Source organism: Olea europaea, chromosome 2, assembly GCF_002742605.1.
Source record: "Olea europaea var. sylvestris chromosome 2, O_europaea_v1, whole genome shotgun sequence".
NCBI classification, from domain to species: domain Eukaryota; kingdom Viridiplantae; phylum Streptophyta; class Magnoliopsida; order Lamiales; family Oleaceae; genus Olea; species Olea europaea.
The window spans coordinates 19,622,851-19,641,501 of record NC_036238.1 but is presented as its reverse complement, the minus strand read 5'-3'; the positions used below and the strand labels follow the sequence as shown (position 1 = coordinate 19,641,501).

General features: G+C 38.1%; 1 protein-coding gene across 1 annotated transcript; it reads left to right on the top strand.

Moving 5' to 3' along the window:
• The first annotated feature begins 8,927 nt into the window (after nt 1-8,927).
• On the top strand, nt 8,928-12,345 carry LOC111373388 (zinc finger MYM-type protein 1-like). The gene is made up of 3 exons (XM_022995916.1): nt 8,928-9,106; nt 11,291-11,354; nt 11,467-12,345. Exons 1-3 carry the CDS (start codon nt 8,928-8,930, stop codon nt 12,343-12,345), a joined length of 1,122 nt encoding a protein of 373 aa, XP_022851684.1.
• The last annotated feature ends 6,306 nt before the right edge of the window (nt 12,346-18,651 follow it).

Sequence of the window (18,651 nt, the reverse complement as noted above, 5' to 3'; positions counted from 1 at the left end):
ATTATCCTAGGGTTGTGTTTCGAAACTAGGAATTCACATAGATGTAGTCATCACCCTCTCGTAGTTTGGATTAATCTCACTATCACAAGTTTACATTTCAACAAGTGAAGGCTCTCCTAAGTTTGATCGCTTCGACACTCAAGATTAAACTAGGTTACTTGCCTCGCCTCAAATGTGTAGTTTCTTTAACCAAATGTCCAAGGGCTTTTCTTCATGTTATCGTCTCTCTTTTCTCTAATTTTTCTGATTTTATTATTGAGATTCTCATTTTTTTTTTTTTAGTTTCATCTTCTCATTTGCTTTCTATATAACCAATGTAACGAGTTTTAGGCAGGTGACTCCCAAACCAATTGGCTTTAGGGCACCAGGTTTTAAACCCTTGCGGGCTTATTCGCTCGAGTTATAAAGGCTTGATCAGATGACTTTCAATTAACCTCTTTCCCTCTTGCTTTCTATATGACCCTTTTAGCGCGCTTTAGGCCGGTGACACCCAAGCCAGTTGACTTTAGGACACCAGATTTTGAAATATCTTTACAGGCTTACTTGCTCGAGTCATAAAGGCATGAAAAGAAGTGTATTGTTCTCACAAATTTATTTTATGCCCTTATTGTTCTAGACATTTGGTTTCCAAAACTAACCCTTAATTTAAGATTTTCACCTAATTTTCACCTCACTGGTCTAGACAATTCACACAATAAAATTCATGCATGGAGCCTCCACTCATCTCAATGCTCTCTTACAATATCTCAACCATCACCAAACTATCTTAAGGCAGTTTACGGTTTAATTCAATAGAAGGTTATCATTCTTTTCCTATTTTATGCTCAAAATCTAGTCATTTATCTAATATGTCAAGCATGAATAGTGTGCATAGATAATGTCAAGTTTTGCATCAACAAGTGTCAGCTAGCCTAGTTGCATCAGATCCAAAGATTTTGGAATTTAAACTAATCCAATTATAATATCATAGCTAGCAAGGTTATCAAGCGCACAAAAGCATGCATGAAAAGAATTAAAGCAAAAATGAATAAAATGCAATTTTTTTTCATGTACACATACCGATGAACACAGATAACACAGATACTTAGTTAAAATTATGTCACCTCCCCAAACTTTGGTACTATATTGTCCTCAATGTAAAATTAACAGAAGATTAAAGACAGAATTTTACGGACAACATAAAAATGAAAATCCAAAATGTGGTAAATAGTACTTTCCTTGAATCAAAATGGATGAGGTGGTGGGAAACTGGGTCTGCTGTACCATCATCCGGCAGAGGAGGGTGTCGTCCAAGGAGCTACCGCATCATCTCATTCATTTCCCGTATCAAGGTAGACTGCTGTGTTTGCTCGGCCTGGATAGCTCTAATGGTCTCCCAAATTTCATTGACCCTCATTTGGATACCGTCCACCCGACCAACATACATGTTCAGCCGACCATTCATGGAATCAACCTCCCGTCGCATGACTGTAGCATGATCCCTAGCATCTCTGATGTAGTTCAACGCAAGATGATTGTCTCTTTGTAAACTTCTCAATTCAGTCCTCATGTTGCCAAAATCTTGAAAAAAACTGTGAAGGTCTCAGCTAATGCCCGTGGTGGTGGAGAAGATCTGTCTCAGCAACTAATTATCCATGTCAGCTTGTGGTGCTGGAGCCCGTGGGTGTTCCTAATCTTCAGGGATTTGGCCTTGTTCTACCTGCTGTCTACGTCGCTCATTTTCCTGCTCTTCCCTGTGCTTAACCCGAGCCCTTGTCTGAGCGTCAAATATAGTTCATTTGATCATGGGGCTGGGTTTTTCAGGTAACTCCTCAGGTAGGAGGGCAATACCCGCAGCCCGACATATGCCATTAATGAGGCTCGGGAATATCAAAGTGGAGCTTCGATATCTCCAAGTTCCCAATAAGTGTAGTTGATTGTATATATGAGTAGCGAGATCAATCTTGTTACCTCGAGCCAAGTGGTAAATGAAACCCGCTATCTGATCTGGAAATGTAGTCCTATGTGATATGGGCTCAACATTGTGGCACATAAAGAGCCATAGAATGGCCATGGAAGGAGTAAGCTCAATCTGATGCCACTCGGTAGTGTCGAGGGGCCATGCATTCTCCCACCCCATTAAAACCTCGGCCACCTCATTCCAGTGAAAGTCAATTGGGAGGGAGACCACACTTTCCATGGTAAGCTGGTAGTAATCACGAATGACCTCGGGAGAGAACATAATCCATTTTTCTCGCACCCAAGTCTGATGGAAATGCTCGGACCCTGGCGTGTCAATGTCACTGTTGAAGTTAGCGAAGAACTCTCGGCATAAGGTCTCATAGAGTAGATGCGGTCTCTCCACTAACTTTTGCTACCCACAGAGCTGAATTAAATTGACCAACTCAAAACCCGAGAAGTCATCAAGCTTAATAGGTCTTTCAGCATGTAAAGTCCAATGGCGTACGATGTTTTCATATCGTGCCGCGGTAGTTGCAGTTAAGAATCGCTGAACTTCGCCCGCGAGCTCTTGAGTACGGGCTGTTCCGGTGGAGGAGCTTGCTTTTTCCTTCCCGTGCACAGTTCTTTTAGGAGGCATCCTGCAAAGTTTGTAAGATTATACTCATTAAGTTCGATGTGAAAAGAATAGGCAAGAAATGAGAAAATAGAATATGCATTGCACAAATCCCCCAAACTTTCCTAGATGCATGTGTAGTAACATGTTGTGCGCTAGTCAAGATATGATGTTTAATTGAATTCACGTATTTTTCCAATATGAAAAATGGAGAAAAATTCAACGTAACAATGCAATATTTTAGAATTTGGAAATATGACCAAGTGCACACCTTTGGCCCTTGACATCATTGAGAATTATCAAAATTTTCCCGGAAATCTCCGGGCATAACAAAGTATTCAGTAAAGTGTAGCACATATTCGAATTTCAACTCAATTGGATGTCGTTTGGTATGTCAAATGAAGATGCAAAGTAAGGGACGGAGGATGCCGTGATGTGTGGTGACCTAGTCATGTGCCTATGTGGTGCAATGTGAAAGTGGGTGTTTTCTAGTTCAAATTATTTGGGAATCTGTTAAACTATATCTTGTGCCATGTTGGTGAATCAACGTATATGCAAAAAGCATCTAATTGTACACAAAAGGTTATTGTGGCATTTAATCAAACACTTGGTGTGCATTATGTGAATGTGTTACCAATGTAATGAATTGTATTTTAGAATCATTCCATAGTTTTTACAACACAATCACATCAAATCCAAACATACATGAACTAGCCCAATATCCCTCAAATCCTCAAAATTGAAATTTCACACGTGAATAACCCGAAGATGAAATCGAGAGGGATTTAAGAACACTTACCTAGTATTTGTAGGGTTGAATTGAGTTCAAAAATTGAGTTCCTTTCGAAGATATTACACTTCAATAAGGAGATTTGTGTGTAGTATATGTGACTTGAACTCAACCAAGTGAGGAAATCGTGCCCTAGGAAGGTTCGGTTGTGAGAGAATTTGGGGAAAAAATATGGAGTGTGAATGAAGGAACCGCTTATTTTTGCTCTGCGGTCGCATGGTTCAAGTGGCTTTGGCCACTTAATTCACGACTTCTGTTTGTGCGGTCGCACTATGCGACTGCATGAGTAATTTTTATTTTTATTTTTTTTATTAACTTTGCATAGGAAGGAAAATTTTAATAATAGGAATAAAATAAAACACATTTGATATCCCCAAAAACCCAACTTTTGACTGCAATTTTGGTTTTCATTTGATGAATTGACCCGGCTCTCAACGTCCCCAATTTTTCAAAAGCATATTTCTAAACATTTTGGGACGTGTATGGGTCTTAAACTTAGTACCCAAAACCAAATTTTTGTATTCAAAGTTACACATTGACATGTGAAATTTAGAAAACAAAATTTACTTCGAAATGCGTAAATTTCACACCCAATCATCCAAACTACTCCAATCAACCTGAACTCGTGTGTGATGCTTAGGGACTCGTGTGAACAGTGCTTGGACTCTTTTAACATATATGGATGATTGATGACCACATAAAAAAATGCAAAATGAAATTGAGAAAATTAATTCCTAATCTAATGCAAATAGCATAATAAATTAAATAAAAAGGATACAATGGGTTGCCTACCACCCAGCGCTAGGTTATAGTCGATAGCTCGACTTTTCTACAGCTGCTTCATTCTAGTGTCTCGAGTTGAACGGTGGACTTTTGGTTGGAGAAGTCATCACCCCAGTAGTGTTTTAGTCTTTGCCCATTAACAATGAAGGTATCCTTAGTCTCATGGCTCACTTGTATAGCCCCATATGGTAGGACTTTCGTGACAGTATAAGGACCCGACCACCTTGATCTTAATTTTCCTGGGAAAAGCTTGAGTCTCGAGTTATACAATAGCACTTTCTGCCCCACTTCGAACTCTCGCCTTTGAATATGCATGTCGTGCCACTTCTTGGTTCGTTCCTTGTAAGTTTTGAATTTTTGTAAACTTCCATTCTAAACTCATCTAACTCATTAAGTTGCAGTAGACGTTTTTCACCGGTGGTGCTCAAGTCCATATTCAACTGTTTCATAGCCCAATATGCTCGGTGCTCCATTTCTAGTGGCAGATGGCACGCTTTCCCAAAGACTAGGCGGTATGGAGACATGCCTATCCGGGTCTTGAATGCTATTCTGTAAGCCCATAATGCATCGTCCAATTTTTTAGACCAATCCTTTCTAGATGAGTTCACAGTGACCTCGAGTATTCTCTTCAACTGCCGATTAGACACCTCAACTTGCCCGCTGGTTTGTGGATGATATGGAGTAGCAACGCGGTGTTTAACGCCATATTTATTTAACAACTGCTCAAACTGGCGATTGCAGAAGTGATTGCCCCCGTCACTGATTATAGCCCGCGGTGTACCATATCAAGTGAAAATGTATTTCTTCAAGAACCCAAGTACTGCCTTTAAGTTATTTGTTGGCAATGCAACTGCCTCCACCTATTTTGATACGTAATCCACTGCTACCAAGATATACTGATTTGAGAACGAAGAGGGGAAAGGTCCCATGAAGTCAATTCCCCAAACATCAAATATCTCCACTTCCAAAATGTTATTCAGTGGCATTTCATTCCTCCTCGAGATATTCCCAGTGCGTTGACATCGGTCACACCTCCTGACAAACTCAAATGTGTCTCTAAACAGTGTAGGCCAGTAGAACCCTGATTGTAGAATCTTTGCAGCTGTTTTTGAAGCCCCAAAGTGCCCTGCGTATGCAGATGAATGGCAGTGCTCGAGAATCTCATGTACTTCTTCTTCAGGTATGCATCTCCTTACTATCTAATTAGCCCCCGCCTATAGAGAATTGGGTCCTCCCAAAAATAATACTTCAATTCGACGAAAAGAACTTTTTCCTTTGGTGACTCGAGTAGTCCGGTGGTGGGATGGAACTGGCCAAGTAATTGACGATATCTGCATACCAAGGTGCTTCATCTACTCTCAACATCTGCTCATCTAGGAAGATCTCATTGATGTCCACTAATTCTTCTGTCTCCACAGGCTCTAATCGGGATAGGTGATCCGCTACTACATTCTCACTGTCCTTCTTGTCTCGTATCTCAATATCGAATTCTTGCAGTAATAGCACCCAACGAATCAACCTTGGCTTTGCATCATTCTTTGTGAGTAGATACTTCAATGCAGCATGATCTGTGTAGACGATGACTTTAGACTCGACAAGGTATGACCTGAATTTGTCGAATGCATATACTACAGCCAATAGCTCATTTTCAGTGGTGGCATAATTGATTCGCGCTTCATTTAGAGTCCTACTTGCATAGTAAATTACGTGAAAGATTTTGTTCCTCCGTTGTCCTAATACTGCACCCACGGCGTGATCACTTGCATCACACATCAATTCAAAAGGGAGTTCCCAGTCTGGTGCCACAATTACTGGTGCTGTCGTAAGCTTCTCCTTTAAAGTATTGAATGCTTTGAGGCATTCTTCATTAAACTCAAAGGTTACATCTTTTATTAGCAGATTGCATAACGGTTTAGTGACCTTCGAGAAATCTTTTATAAATCTCCTGTAGGACCCCGCATGCCCCAAGAAACTACGAACTCCTTTAACTGATGTAGGTGGTGGTAACTTCTCAATAACTTGAATTTTTGCCCTGTCTACCTCAATTCCTTTTGCTGAGATTCGATGCCTGAGTACAATGCCTTCTTGCACCATAAAGTGACATTTTTCCCAATTTAAAACCAGGTTAGTCTCCTTGCATCTCTGTAAGACCAAATTCAGGTACTCTAGACATTCATCAAATGAAGATCTAAACACTGAGAAGTCGTTCATGAAAACTTCAATAAACCTTTCAATCATATCGGAGATTATCGCCATCATACATCTCTGAAATGTGGCTGGAGCATTGCAAAGACCAAAAGGCATCCTACGATAGGCAAAAGTACCATAGGGACAGGTGAAAGTGGTCTTCTTCTGATCTTCGGGTGTGACAGGTATCTGATTATAGCCCGAGTATCCATCAAAGAAACAGTAGTGTGAATGTCCAGCCAATCTTTCTAACATCTGATCAATGAATGGGAGGGGAAAATGATCCTTTCGTGTGGTTGCATTGAGTTTGCGATAGTCGATGCAAACTCTCCATCCTGTAACTGTTCTGGTGGGAATTAATTCATTCTTCTCATTTTTCACCACCGTGATTCCTCCTTTTTCGGTACCACTTGAACTGGGCTAATCCATGCACTATCTGAAATTGGGTAAATAATTCCTGCATCCAGTAATTTCAGTATCTCTACCCTGACCACTTCCTTCATGTTCGAATTTAATCTTCTCTAACCCTCTATACCTGGCCTGCAGTTTTCCTCCATTAGAATCTTATGCATACACAGAGAAGGGCTGATTCCTTTAATGTCAGCTATTGTCCACCCAATCGCCGTCTTGTTTTCTCTGAGTACCCTGAGCAATTTTTCTTCCTCCACCTTATTGGCTGTATTCGAAATGATTACTGGAAGTGTATCTGACTCCCCCAAATATGCATATCTGAGATGTGGTGGTAGTTGCTTGAGTTCCAAAACTGGTGGTTGCTGAATGGAAGGCAGTGGCTTTGTATTTCCCGTCCCCAGTTCCTCGAAGTGCCTCTTTCAGGTGTATGGCGGGTTGGTCTCCAAAAATCTTGCACATGTTTCAACATCAAGAGACTCTGACTGGACTGATTGAGATTGTGCAATACATGCTTCATAGGCATCAGATGGGTCGTGAAGTAAGAACGTTTCTTGTATGGCCCTGTCAATAATATTAACTTGATAACAACTGTCAGATTCTGCTGGTAATTTCATTGTCTTGAATACATTGAACGATATCTGCTCCTCTCTCAATCTTAAAATCAACTGCCCCCTTTGAACATCAATTAACGCTCTCCCTGTTTCCAGAAATGGTCTGCCAAGGATCAATGGAACGTCCTTGTCTTCTTCCATGTCCAAGATAAGAAAATTCGTTGGGAATATGAACTTCTCAACCTTGATAAGCACATCTTCAATCATTCATCTGGGATGTGTCAGTGACCTGTCAGCCAGTTGAAGTGTTACAGTGGTTACTTTAGCTTCTCCCAAGCCGAGTTTCCTGAAAACAGACAGAGGCATTAAATTAATACGTGCACCGAGGTCACATAATGCTTTATCAAAATATACTTCACCGATTTTGCAAGGGACAGTAAAACTCCCTGGATCTTTTAGTTTTGGTGGGAGCTTATTCTGGATTCTGGCACTACATTCCTCCATAAGCACAACTGTCTCATGGTCTTCTAGCTTGCGTTTATTTGATATGATATCCTTCAGAAATTTCGCGTAGCTAGGCATCTGAAACAATGCATCGGCTAGTGGGATGTTGATATGAAGCTTTTTGAAGACTTCTAGAAATTTTTTGTATTGTTGCTCCTTTTTTTGCTTCTTCAAGCGTTGTGGAAAGGGAATCGGAGGCTCGTAGGGGTTGACTGTGACTTTGGCCTTATCCTGTGACTCTTCTGAATTTTCCTTTGAACTTGATTCCTTTACAACAGTCTCTTCTTCAGCGGGGGAAGATGTTTCTCCAATCACACCCGATCTCTTGACATGGATTTCAGGCAATTGTACTCCACTTCGAGTTGTAATGGCCTTGGCTTGCTCTTTAGGATTTATTTCTGTATTACTTGGTAAGTTACCTGGCGTTCTGCCAGTCAATGTGATGGCTAGCTGCCCCATCTGAGTTTTCAAATTTTTGATGGCTGCATTTTGATTTTGAAGTGTAGCTTCAGCTTTCTCCATGAATTTTCCTATCATATCTTCCAATTGAGGCCTCTTCTTTTGTTGTTGAAATTGCCCCTGTGGCTTATTCTGATTTTGGTTGCTCCAAGAGAAGTTGGGATGCTTCTTCCAGTTGGGATTGAAAGTCTCTCCATATTGATTGTGTTGCTGGTGTTGTCCCCACTGTGCGTAGTCTACTTGCTCAATTCCTTGCATGAGTGTTGGGCAATCTGATGTTTTGTGCGCGGCTCCACATTCTTCATAATTGCTCTTTTTAGCTTGTGATGCTTGGGATATGCTTTCCACCTTGTGACACAGAGAGTCAATTTTTGCAAATATTGCTGAATAAGCGTCCACCTCATAGATACCTGGAGTTTTCTTTGGGATCGCCCTCTCAGAAGACCACATGGCTGATGTGGTAGCCATTCGCTCAAATAATTTCAATGCCCCATCAACTGTTCGTGTGGATATTGAGCCATCTGATGCTGAATCCACCATGCTCTTATGGTATGGAAGTGATCCTGTGTAGAAGAATCGGATTTGGGTCTTTTTATCGAACCCATGCTGAGGGCACTTCCGGAGCATGTTTTTGAATCTGTTCCAGGCTTCGTCGAATGATTCAGTTTCTCCTTGATTGAATACTGATATGTCATGCCTCAGCTTTGCTATCTTGTCTGGGGAGAAAAACTTTGTGCAGAATTTGTGTGCCAGCTCGTTCCATGTAGTGATACTCGCAACTGGGAGTGAATACAACCATTCAAGTTCTCTGTCTCATAGCGTATGTGGAAAAAGCCTTAACCTAATAGCGTCATCCGAAATCCCTTGGTATCTGAAATGTTGACACATATCTAGAAATCGAGATACGTGTGTGTGTGGATTCTCCTCGGCTTTGCCATAGAATTGGTGTCCATTTTGAAACAGCTGTATTACATTGGTCTTCAATTGAAAATTGGGCTGCCCAAACGGTGGATATACAATGCTGGATTGGCTTTGAATAACTTGAGGAGTCAAGAAGTCCCCCCAGAATTTCATTTCCTTCATCCATTGCCTCTCATTCGTTAGCTTGAATGATAGGATTGTTTAATTCGTTGGCCATTTGTACTTGTGCTTCGTGGTGATCTCTTTGTCGTCGATGAAAGGTGCGCTCAATTTCAGGAGCAGCTGGAATCAATTCTCCTCCAGGCAATCGTGACATGCAAATCTGAGAATTAAAACCAGTACGAGCACTGAGATTCAAACAATTTAAATAACTAAAACACAAATAAAGGATAATAACCTAAAATAAAAATAAAAACAGAAACAAAATTATACTAGCAAAATAAAAATTGAGTTCGAATTAGTGCCTCGAGAAATAAAATTAAACTAAACTCAATCCCCGACAATGGCGCCAAAAACTTGTTTACAAAATTATTTTTTTTCGATTTAAAACTAACGCAAGTGTACGGTTCGTTAACAAGTAATAAAGTGGATTAAATGAGTCCGAATATCATCCCACAGAGATTGATTTGTTCAAATTTTACCTACCGTAGCCTTAACCGAAACTAAATTACCAAAGTGAATGTAGACCTAATTGAACCTCAATCATGCAATTTTTTTATGATTAAATTGAAATTAATATGCAAAACAATAATTTAAAACTCTAGAATGAAATCTAAAAGTTGAGAATGCACGTTGTTATAATTATTAGGAATGATATACGCTAGGATCACGAATTTCCATGCAATTATCACTTTAAACCCTAGTTTCACAATATGACAACACATTTCAATTTTGACGAATCAATGTTCCTAAGTCTATCAAATACTCTCTCTCGAGATGTATCAAACATATTTCTATGTACCACCGGTCTATATTTCTATGACAGGAGCATATGTAAAAATGCATATGATTTTATGAACATTTAAAGATTCACATAGGGCATAGCTGTATATTTCTATCCACTATCGGATCCTACGATGATTTATATTATGTCAAATCTATTCCAATTCTCTCGAATGCAAGAATAAATCACTTAAATTCACACAATTACGAGCCCTTAATTGCGGAAACATTAATTGCATATAAATCATTCAAAATAATAAAAATTGTGTCTTCACATCAAATTGCAAAATGAGAATATTAAAATTCAAATCACATGATTCATCGATCTCCTAGCATAATAAAAATCTAGCCTAGCATGATTAAAATAACAAAATACATCATATTTTGAATAAAAGACATCACCGGGTTATGAAATCTTGCATAAATCTTGAACCTCTCCAAGAAGTGTTTTTCGGCCTCCAATTACGTTCTGGACGTCTCTGGAATGTTTTTGATATTTATATCCCGTTGAAAATTAGGTTACCAAAGGTGTTTCAATCGTATAAGGAAGGAAAAAAATCGCGCCGGAGACATACCATGCGACCACATGGTTTTAATCCGTGCGGCCGCATGGTTATTCTCTATTTCTAATTGAATTCCCTACATCACTTCGTGCGGCCGCACGACATTTCTACCATGGGACCGCATGGTAGAATTAAACTTTCATTTCCTGCAAATTGGTCTTTTTACTTGAATCTTCCACTTCTTTGCATCTTTTCTTCATTTTTCACATTCCATCATCCCAAAATGTCATCAATTTGTATTTGGCAAACTCAATTTCTTGATTTGTTCATCGGGTCAACTTTTGGGTAATTGCACCTTGGTCCTTGAACTTTTACTTTGTGTCATTTTAGTCCTTTTTCGCATTTTTTCTCATATATTTCACCATGTTCATCGGTGTCACCTACAATTCCCAAATGTAACAAAATTAAGTGACAATTCAATCATTTGATTCGTAATTAAGTCATGTTTTGTGACCTAAATAAGTATGCAAAAACACACTTATCAGTGTACATAATCAAGCTCGCATTAAGTGTGAAATGTTGATGAATCAAGAGCAACACATTCAATCAGTTTTCTACAAACAATCATAACAAGCAAGAAATGCATATGTTACACGCCTTAATGCATCCATTGATTGTGTTCGAGTTCATTTTGCGACAAGGGCACTCATTTCGATGTCATAATGAATCTGAGGATTCTCTCAATCCAGGTAACTTCTTAGTGCAATTGCAATTTTTGGCTGCTCATAATGAAGTTATCAATGCGTCACATTGGGAAATGCTCCTCACAATTACAAATTGACATAACCTGATATTCAAAAGGATATAGTAAATGCTTGTGCTATTGAAACGATCAATGTTATTATCAAAGATGTTGGCGACTCAATATTTTCTATTCTAGTTGATGAATCTTGTGATGTGTCAATGAAGGAGCAAATGTCTATTATTTTACGTTATGTAGACAATAGTAGGCATGCCAATGAACGCTTAATAGGGATTGAACATATTACAAGTACCACGGCTCTATCACTTAAGGCTGCAATTGATAAGGTATTTTCTAGATATAACTTGAGTATATCTAGATTGAGAGGACAAGGTTATGATGGAGCAAGTAATATGCAAGGTAAGTTTAATGGTCTGAAAACACTCATTTTGAAGGAGAGTCCATGTGCCTTTTACATTCACTGTTTTGTTCATCAACTTCAACTTGCGCTTGTGGCTGTGGCAAAGAAGAACATCCCTATTACTAACTTTTTTCGTGTGGTTGGGAACGTGATAAATACTGTTGGAGCATCTTCCAAACGTTGTGATCTTCTTCGAGAAAAACAATTAGACTTTATTGTTGAGGCATTGGAAAAGTGTGATATTTTAAGTGGACGGGGACTTAATCAAGAAACGACCCTTCAGCGCTCTGGTGAGACACGATGGAGTTCATATTATAATTCTTTGGTCAGCTTGCTTGCCATATTCTCTTTTGTTTTAGATGTACTTGCAGTGATTGTAGAAGATGAATCTTGTTCTTGTGATCGAAGATCTGATGCAACAAATTTATTGGAGTTGATACGAAGATTTGATTTTACATTTAATCTACAGTTGATGAGAAGTGTGTTGGGGATATCAAATAAACTGTCAAAGGCATTGCAAAGAAAAGATCAAGATATTGTGAATGCAATGCAATTGGTGAGATTGTGCAAACGATGACTCCAAATAATGAGAGACGAAGGGTGGGACTCCTTTTTGGAAGAAGTATGTTCTTTTTGTCATCAACATTACATTCATGTACCCAACATGGATGATATGTTTGTACGCCTTGCAATTTGTGGTCGCCCTCAGCGTAATTCTCCAGAAATTACAAATTTACATCATTATCGAGTAGATTTGTTCTACTCTGTCATCGATTTACAATTTCAAGAATTGAATGATCGTTTCTCGGAGGTAAATACAGAGTTACTCCTTTGTGTAGCTTGTTTATGCCCACAAGATTCATTTTCTTCTTTTGACAAGAAAAGCTTGATTAGACTTGCTAAGCTTTATCCATTAGATTTCTCTGCAGTAGATGGCATTGTACTTAGTGATCAACTTGAGACTTATATGTTTGACATGCGGTCTAACAAAGAGTTTGAAGGGTTGAATGGCTTTGGTGATCTTGCGGAGAAGTTAATTTTGACAAAGAAAGATAAGGTATATCCATTGGTTTATAGACTTTTGACTTTAGCATTGATTTTATCGGTTGCTACCGTTACTGTGGGGAGAGATTTTTCTGCAATGAGCATCATAAAGAATAGATTGCGCAATCGGATGGGTGATCAGTGGATGAATGATAGCACTATTGTTTATGTATAGAGAGATATATTTTTGAAACTCGATAATGAAGTTATTGTACGACGATATCAAAATATAAAAACTCGCAAGGAACAAGTTTAATATTTAAATTATGTCGTTTTTAGTGTTGTTGTAATATTGTTTTATTTTTTTTATCATCATTAAATCTATGACCAAAATCTCGAAATTCAGAGTTGAAAAATGATGCCCGCACTGAACATAAATCCTGGCTTCGCCCTGCACAACTGCCCATGCTAACGAGAACATACAGTTCTCACCATCGATCCCAATAGCTGCCAACAACTATCCACCTTCTGCAGATTTTAGGAAGCATCCATCCAACCCAACAACTGGCCTGCACCCAGCCTTAAACCTTTTCTTAAAAGCTCCTATGCAGATGTACAATCTCTTAAAAGTATGTCCCGAACCTTCGATTTGCATTGTACTGCCTGGATTTGTTCTCTTCAATTCCTCACCATAATCCCATAAAATTTTGTACTGCTCAGCTACAATCACATTAATAACTTCTGTACATTTCGATCTTGTCCTGTAGAACTGATGCTTTGAAATCTCATACATGCAGTCCTCTTTCACAGTCTCCATAAAACTACTCATCGAAATGTTGGGATCAGACCTAAATTTTCTAACGTATTTCTTTGCCAGAAAACCTGAATTAACCCTTTTATTTTGCCACACCATGGTACATGTGTGCTCATCTACAAATGTGTTAATTCTAAGACTCTTATCGGGTTGTTGGTACGCATACAAAATCCAAGGGCAATTATCTTGACACCGAACTCTCAACTGTGTCCTCATATTTTTCACGTATCTCAGTTGCCTGGAATTTTTGACTGAGTATTGAACTACTACATTCCTTAGAATCTTACGTTGTCGAATTTCATCCCTGGCAGAAATGAATTAAACCAGAATGCATTATCATCCAAATGAATTAAACCAGAAATGAATTACATAAAACTAATGCATTACCTAGCTTGAACTGTGGATCTTCCATATCAGTTGCAGGGTTAAACCAGCACACATTCTTCCTTCTGGCAGATGATCCCTCAGCCTCTGTATCATTGGGTAAGCTTCTAAACTCATTGGAGTCTTCGTATTCTATTCCAGATTCTTCCCCAGTAGCTGCCTCACCTTCATGCTCATCCCTTACACCTTCCTGCTCACCACTTACACCAATGTCAAAACTTTCACTCAACCTGAAATATGTGTTTTCATCATTATCCTCCACAGAACAATTTTCTTCTTGCTTGTACTCCGAGTCATTGAATTCCTCTCCCAAAATACCATCCTCATATTCATCATCCAGCTCAGAATCATCATGTTCCACACCATGCTCCACACCAATTTCAGCAACTGGTACGTCAACATGCGGTTCATCAAACTCCACATCAGTTTCAACAGCCTGCACCTCTGGTTCAGCATCATGCAACTCATGTTCAGTAGCTTGCTGCTGTGGTCCAGAAACATGCACATCAATTTCAGCAGGCTGCACCTCTGCTTCGACATCATGTTCAGCAGCTTGCGCCTCTTGTTCAGTAGCATGCAGCTCCTGCTGAGCCCCCTGCTGTGGTTCAGAAGCATGCGCATCAGTTTCAGCAGCTTGTACCACTACTTCAGTGTCATGCAACTCATGTTCAGACCTCAACTGTGGTTCAACATCATGTGGTTTCTCTGGTTCAGTAGCATGCACTGCTGATTCATGTGAGTCTACTTCAGCCCCTATAAAATCAACTTATGTATACTCATGCTCTGTTCCATGCACTGTAACCTCTTCGACGTAATCTCTTGTAAGGAAAACTTCCTCTTCATCTACTTCCATGTCATCCACTTCATCAACTACATACACGTCATCACTTTCTACTGATTCGTCATAAATCTCAATAGCATAGCATGGTTGCTGCTCATTCAATGCTTCACCAGACTTTTGAACCTTCACCAACTCCTCACCAGTCTCATAATCAATCACTTGAACATCCTTCTGTTCTGTTTCATCCCAAGGCAATTCCAAAACCTCAACTACAGGCAAGCAATATAGTTCAGCTGTCCTATTATCACCAAGCCACTTCACTAAATTCATGAAATCTAAGTCTTTAACCAACCAAAATGAACCTTCACTCAATCTTTTCTTCTCCATCTTGTACAGATATCTAATTCTATCAGAATATCCTAACATCTTCATGGCATTGTCCAAAAGAAATCTATTGAAGAAATCAGGGTCGATATAGTCTATATAACTTATTTTTCCATGCTCATACACAAAATTTCTCATCTTCTGAAATAAAATTCCACCATGATGAAGCCGTATGCTGAAGTACTTTGAATTTTTCCCTTAAAAAACACCGAAAAAAGGAAGTTAAGCCCTAACCCTTTTCAGTTCGAGCAACGAACATGTGCAGAAAAGATAGTACACAAGCATTACACTCTAATACACTAAATCACTTAAAATTTTTGAATTTCCCAATACGTGAAGACAATCGAACAGGGGAACTTCATAATCATACAACTTCACACCGTAAACCAAAAAAAGGGGAACACACTTGCCATACACGGGTTGGAGAAGAGAGCCTCGAATGTGGACTGCAATGTCCACTGGATGTTCGTCTTCTTTGACGTACGTTTCGTCTTCTTTGTGGGTTTTCGCAGGTTCCATAGTGGATGGTGAGTGGAATGAAGTTGCAACTGACGTGTTTGATGTTGAGGAGGGAAATGTGTGTAATGCCCATATTGCCCTTCACTTATTTGGGGAAAATTCTTGAAAATATCATTAAAGGGGTCAACTGACTGTTTTGATGGTCAAACAGACGAAAACCGTCATTTTGGACTGGCCCCACATATTTTTTAAAGGTTCGGTATCTCCGGTGGCACAAACTAAAGGTAGGGTTGCAACGGTTCGGTTATGGGTCGGTCCAGCCAAAACCATAGCCGCACCACCAATTTTTTGACCATACCATAACGGCACCATAACCACATAAATCGGTTCGGTTCGGTTATAATCTCGGTTCAGCACGGTTCAGTTCGGTTAATAACCAAGAAAATAAATTATTTTTTATAGGTTCATCTATCAAATTGATATAAAAACAATTTATGAAAAAAGTCAATGAAAACAAAAACACAATATTTTAAACGAAAATGCAAACATTATCAAACAATATTTCAAACGAAAAAGAAAACATTATCCCAATTTTCAATTGTAAAATACAAATTTAACAAACAATATTATAAATATAACAATACTAAAATTTTCCTTCATTCTTAATTATTGTGCATCGAAATTACTTGATTCATTCTTCCCCACAAATCTTGCTAGTATAGATCAACACTCAAAGTTGATTCCTATATAGTAAATAAGAAATGTAAGTAGAGAATACAACGATACTACCTATTCTAGAATGATTTTAACTAAGATTTAAATAAAAATATATATACCTCTTCGTCAGCTTTCTTCTCGCTAAACGTTGCACAATCTCTAGAGTATAATGAAAAAGTAGAATTTTCTACACAATAGAAAAAAATTAACAATAAAAGGAGTCGTGCGTGAGTTTGTGATTTGTGGAGAGTAGGGTTTGCATTTATATAATATCATGCTAATGCTATTATTATGGGCTAATGATAAGTGAGTTGGCCGACTGAGTCATGTAAATGTAATTGGGGGGAGGTGGGATTTTGTTTTGGGTTAGATAGAAGAGTAGTGTAAAACCCAATAATCAATTCAATTGTTTTTTTTTCTTTTAGCGGGTAATCGGTTCGGTTTCGGTTCGACGGCGTAAATACCATACCTGCACCGCCAAGAACCGATTCATTAAAATAAAAATCATATCCGCCCCATTACACCATCGGTTCAGTTTTTTCGCCCCATTCGGTTTGATTAATCGCGATTTTCGATTTTGACAGTTCAAATTATCATCCCTAACTAAAGGTTTGGGCAAAATTTGCTAATAAACGAAAGGTTTGGTACCTCGGCTGCAATTTTCCCTTTAAATTATGAAGTTTATAAAAGCTCGACAGTGATTGAGCACCTTATTTATCGGTAATTTTATTAATTAAGAGTCAAATGTGTGCAATTAGATTCACTAGGATTTCTTAGGGAAAAAATCCAAATCGAGCAATTTGAACTACTACAGCTACTCCTATTTCTACTCCTACTGTTATTGTTACGGTAGAGAACTTTTAAGGTCATGAGAATGTAACAAGAGATTTGATAATTAATATAATTCGAAGTATACGATATATATTTTGTACTTATTTTATTGTTTATTTGTATCATACAACAACATTCATAATATTTAAAATTGGGTTTGTCAAACATTCTCCTTATGAATTTAAAAAAAATAAAAATCTCCAATTCGATAATGCATTTTACCAAAATTTCTCTCTAACTTGATCTGAAATTGATAATCCAATGATGATAATGCATTTTACTGAATTCATTTGTAATTAAGTAATTTTTCAAGTTATTATGTGACATAATTGTAATATGCAACTGATAATGCCATACTAAAGAAGATTAGACACCATGATATGAAAAAGGGAATCTTTTATGGCGAATGGAAAATATTAATACTTTTTTTTAATCTTTATTCGGTGTGAGATTAATTATTTTATATGCATTACAAGATGGCGATTCGTGTGAGAATATTAATCTTGAAATTTTTATGTTCATACGTTTTAGTCATATCGAATTGTTTGTTAAAGTTTAGTGATCTCTACACATCGCAAGATGATGACTCGTGTGAAAATATTTATATTAAAATTCTTATTTTTTTTTTATTTTTTATTTGGGTACTGATACTCTCTGCTATTACTATTAAAATTTTACTTTGATCTCAAATCTCTCTGTCACTTCCCTGCTAGAATCTTCTTAATTACACTAATCCCTTCTTAATGACACTTCTCTTTTCATTGAAATGGGCTCCTCCAATTTCAATTCCAATTCCAGCTCCACTTTCACCACCATAATTAACCTTTTTTGTTTAGATATATCATATCTAAAGATAGCGAGAGTTCTGTAATAGATAACTGAGGAACAGAAAATTTTAAAAAAAATTAAAAAACAAAAAATCCAAGAAATAAAGAGGGAGAGTTTCAGCAGTAATGATTAGTTGCGTCATTTTGATCAACTACTTGTATGAGAGGGTTTAGCTTGGAATCTTTAGTTCTTTCAAATTTTCTGAGAATTTCAGTTAATCTTGGGAGACTGAAAAAGAGAAAGTACCCGAATTGGGAATTTCATAAAGTGGGCAAGATAAAGTAAGGAAAGATGATATCTTCGGGGATAAATTTGGTGATGACGGTGATTGGATTCACAGTGAGTACTATGTTCATAGTGTTTGTGTGTACGAGACTTATTTGTGCTCGAATTCATTTGAATTCCTCCAGGCGATCTTCTACCATGGCTTCTAGACCTAATCTTAGCATTGTAAGCACTTAATTTCACCATTCACTATTCAATTCTTCATGTGTGCTTTATGTATCGATGGGTCTAATTTACTGTACAATTTCACCTTACCAAAAAGGAAAAAAATTTAAATTCCCGTGTTGTCTTAGTCTCTAATGGGATGCTGTATGCGGGCCCCAATTTCTTTTATGAACATGAACATTGAGGTAAACGATGAAAAGGTAAAATTTTAGTAGCTGATTGAATAGTTATAACATATAATCATCATTTGG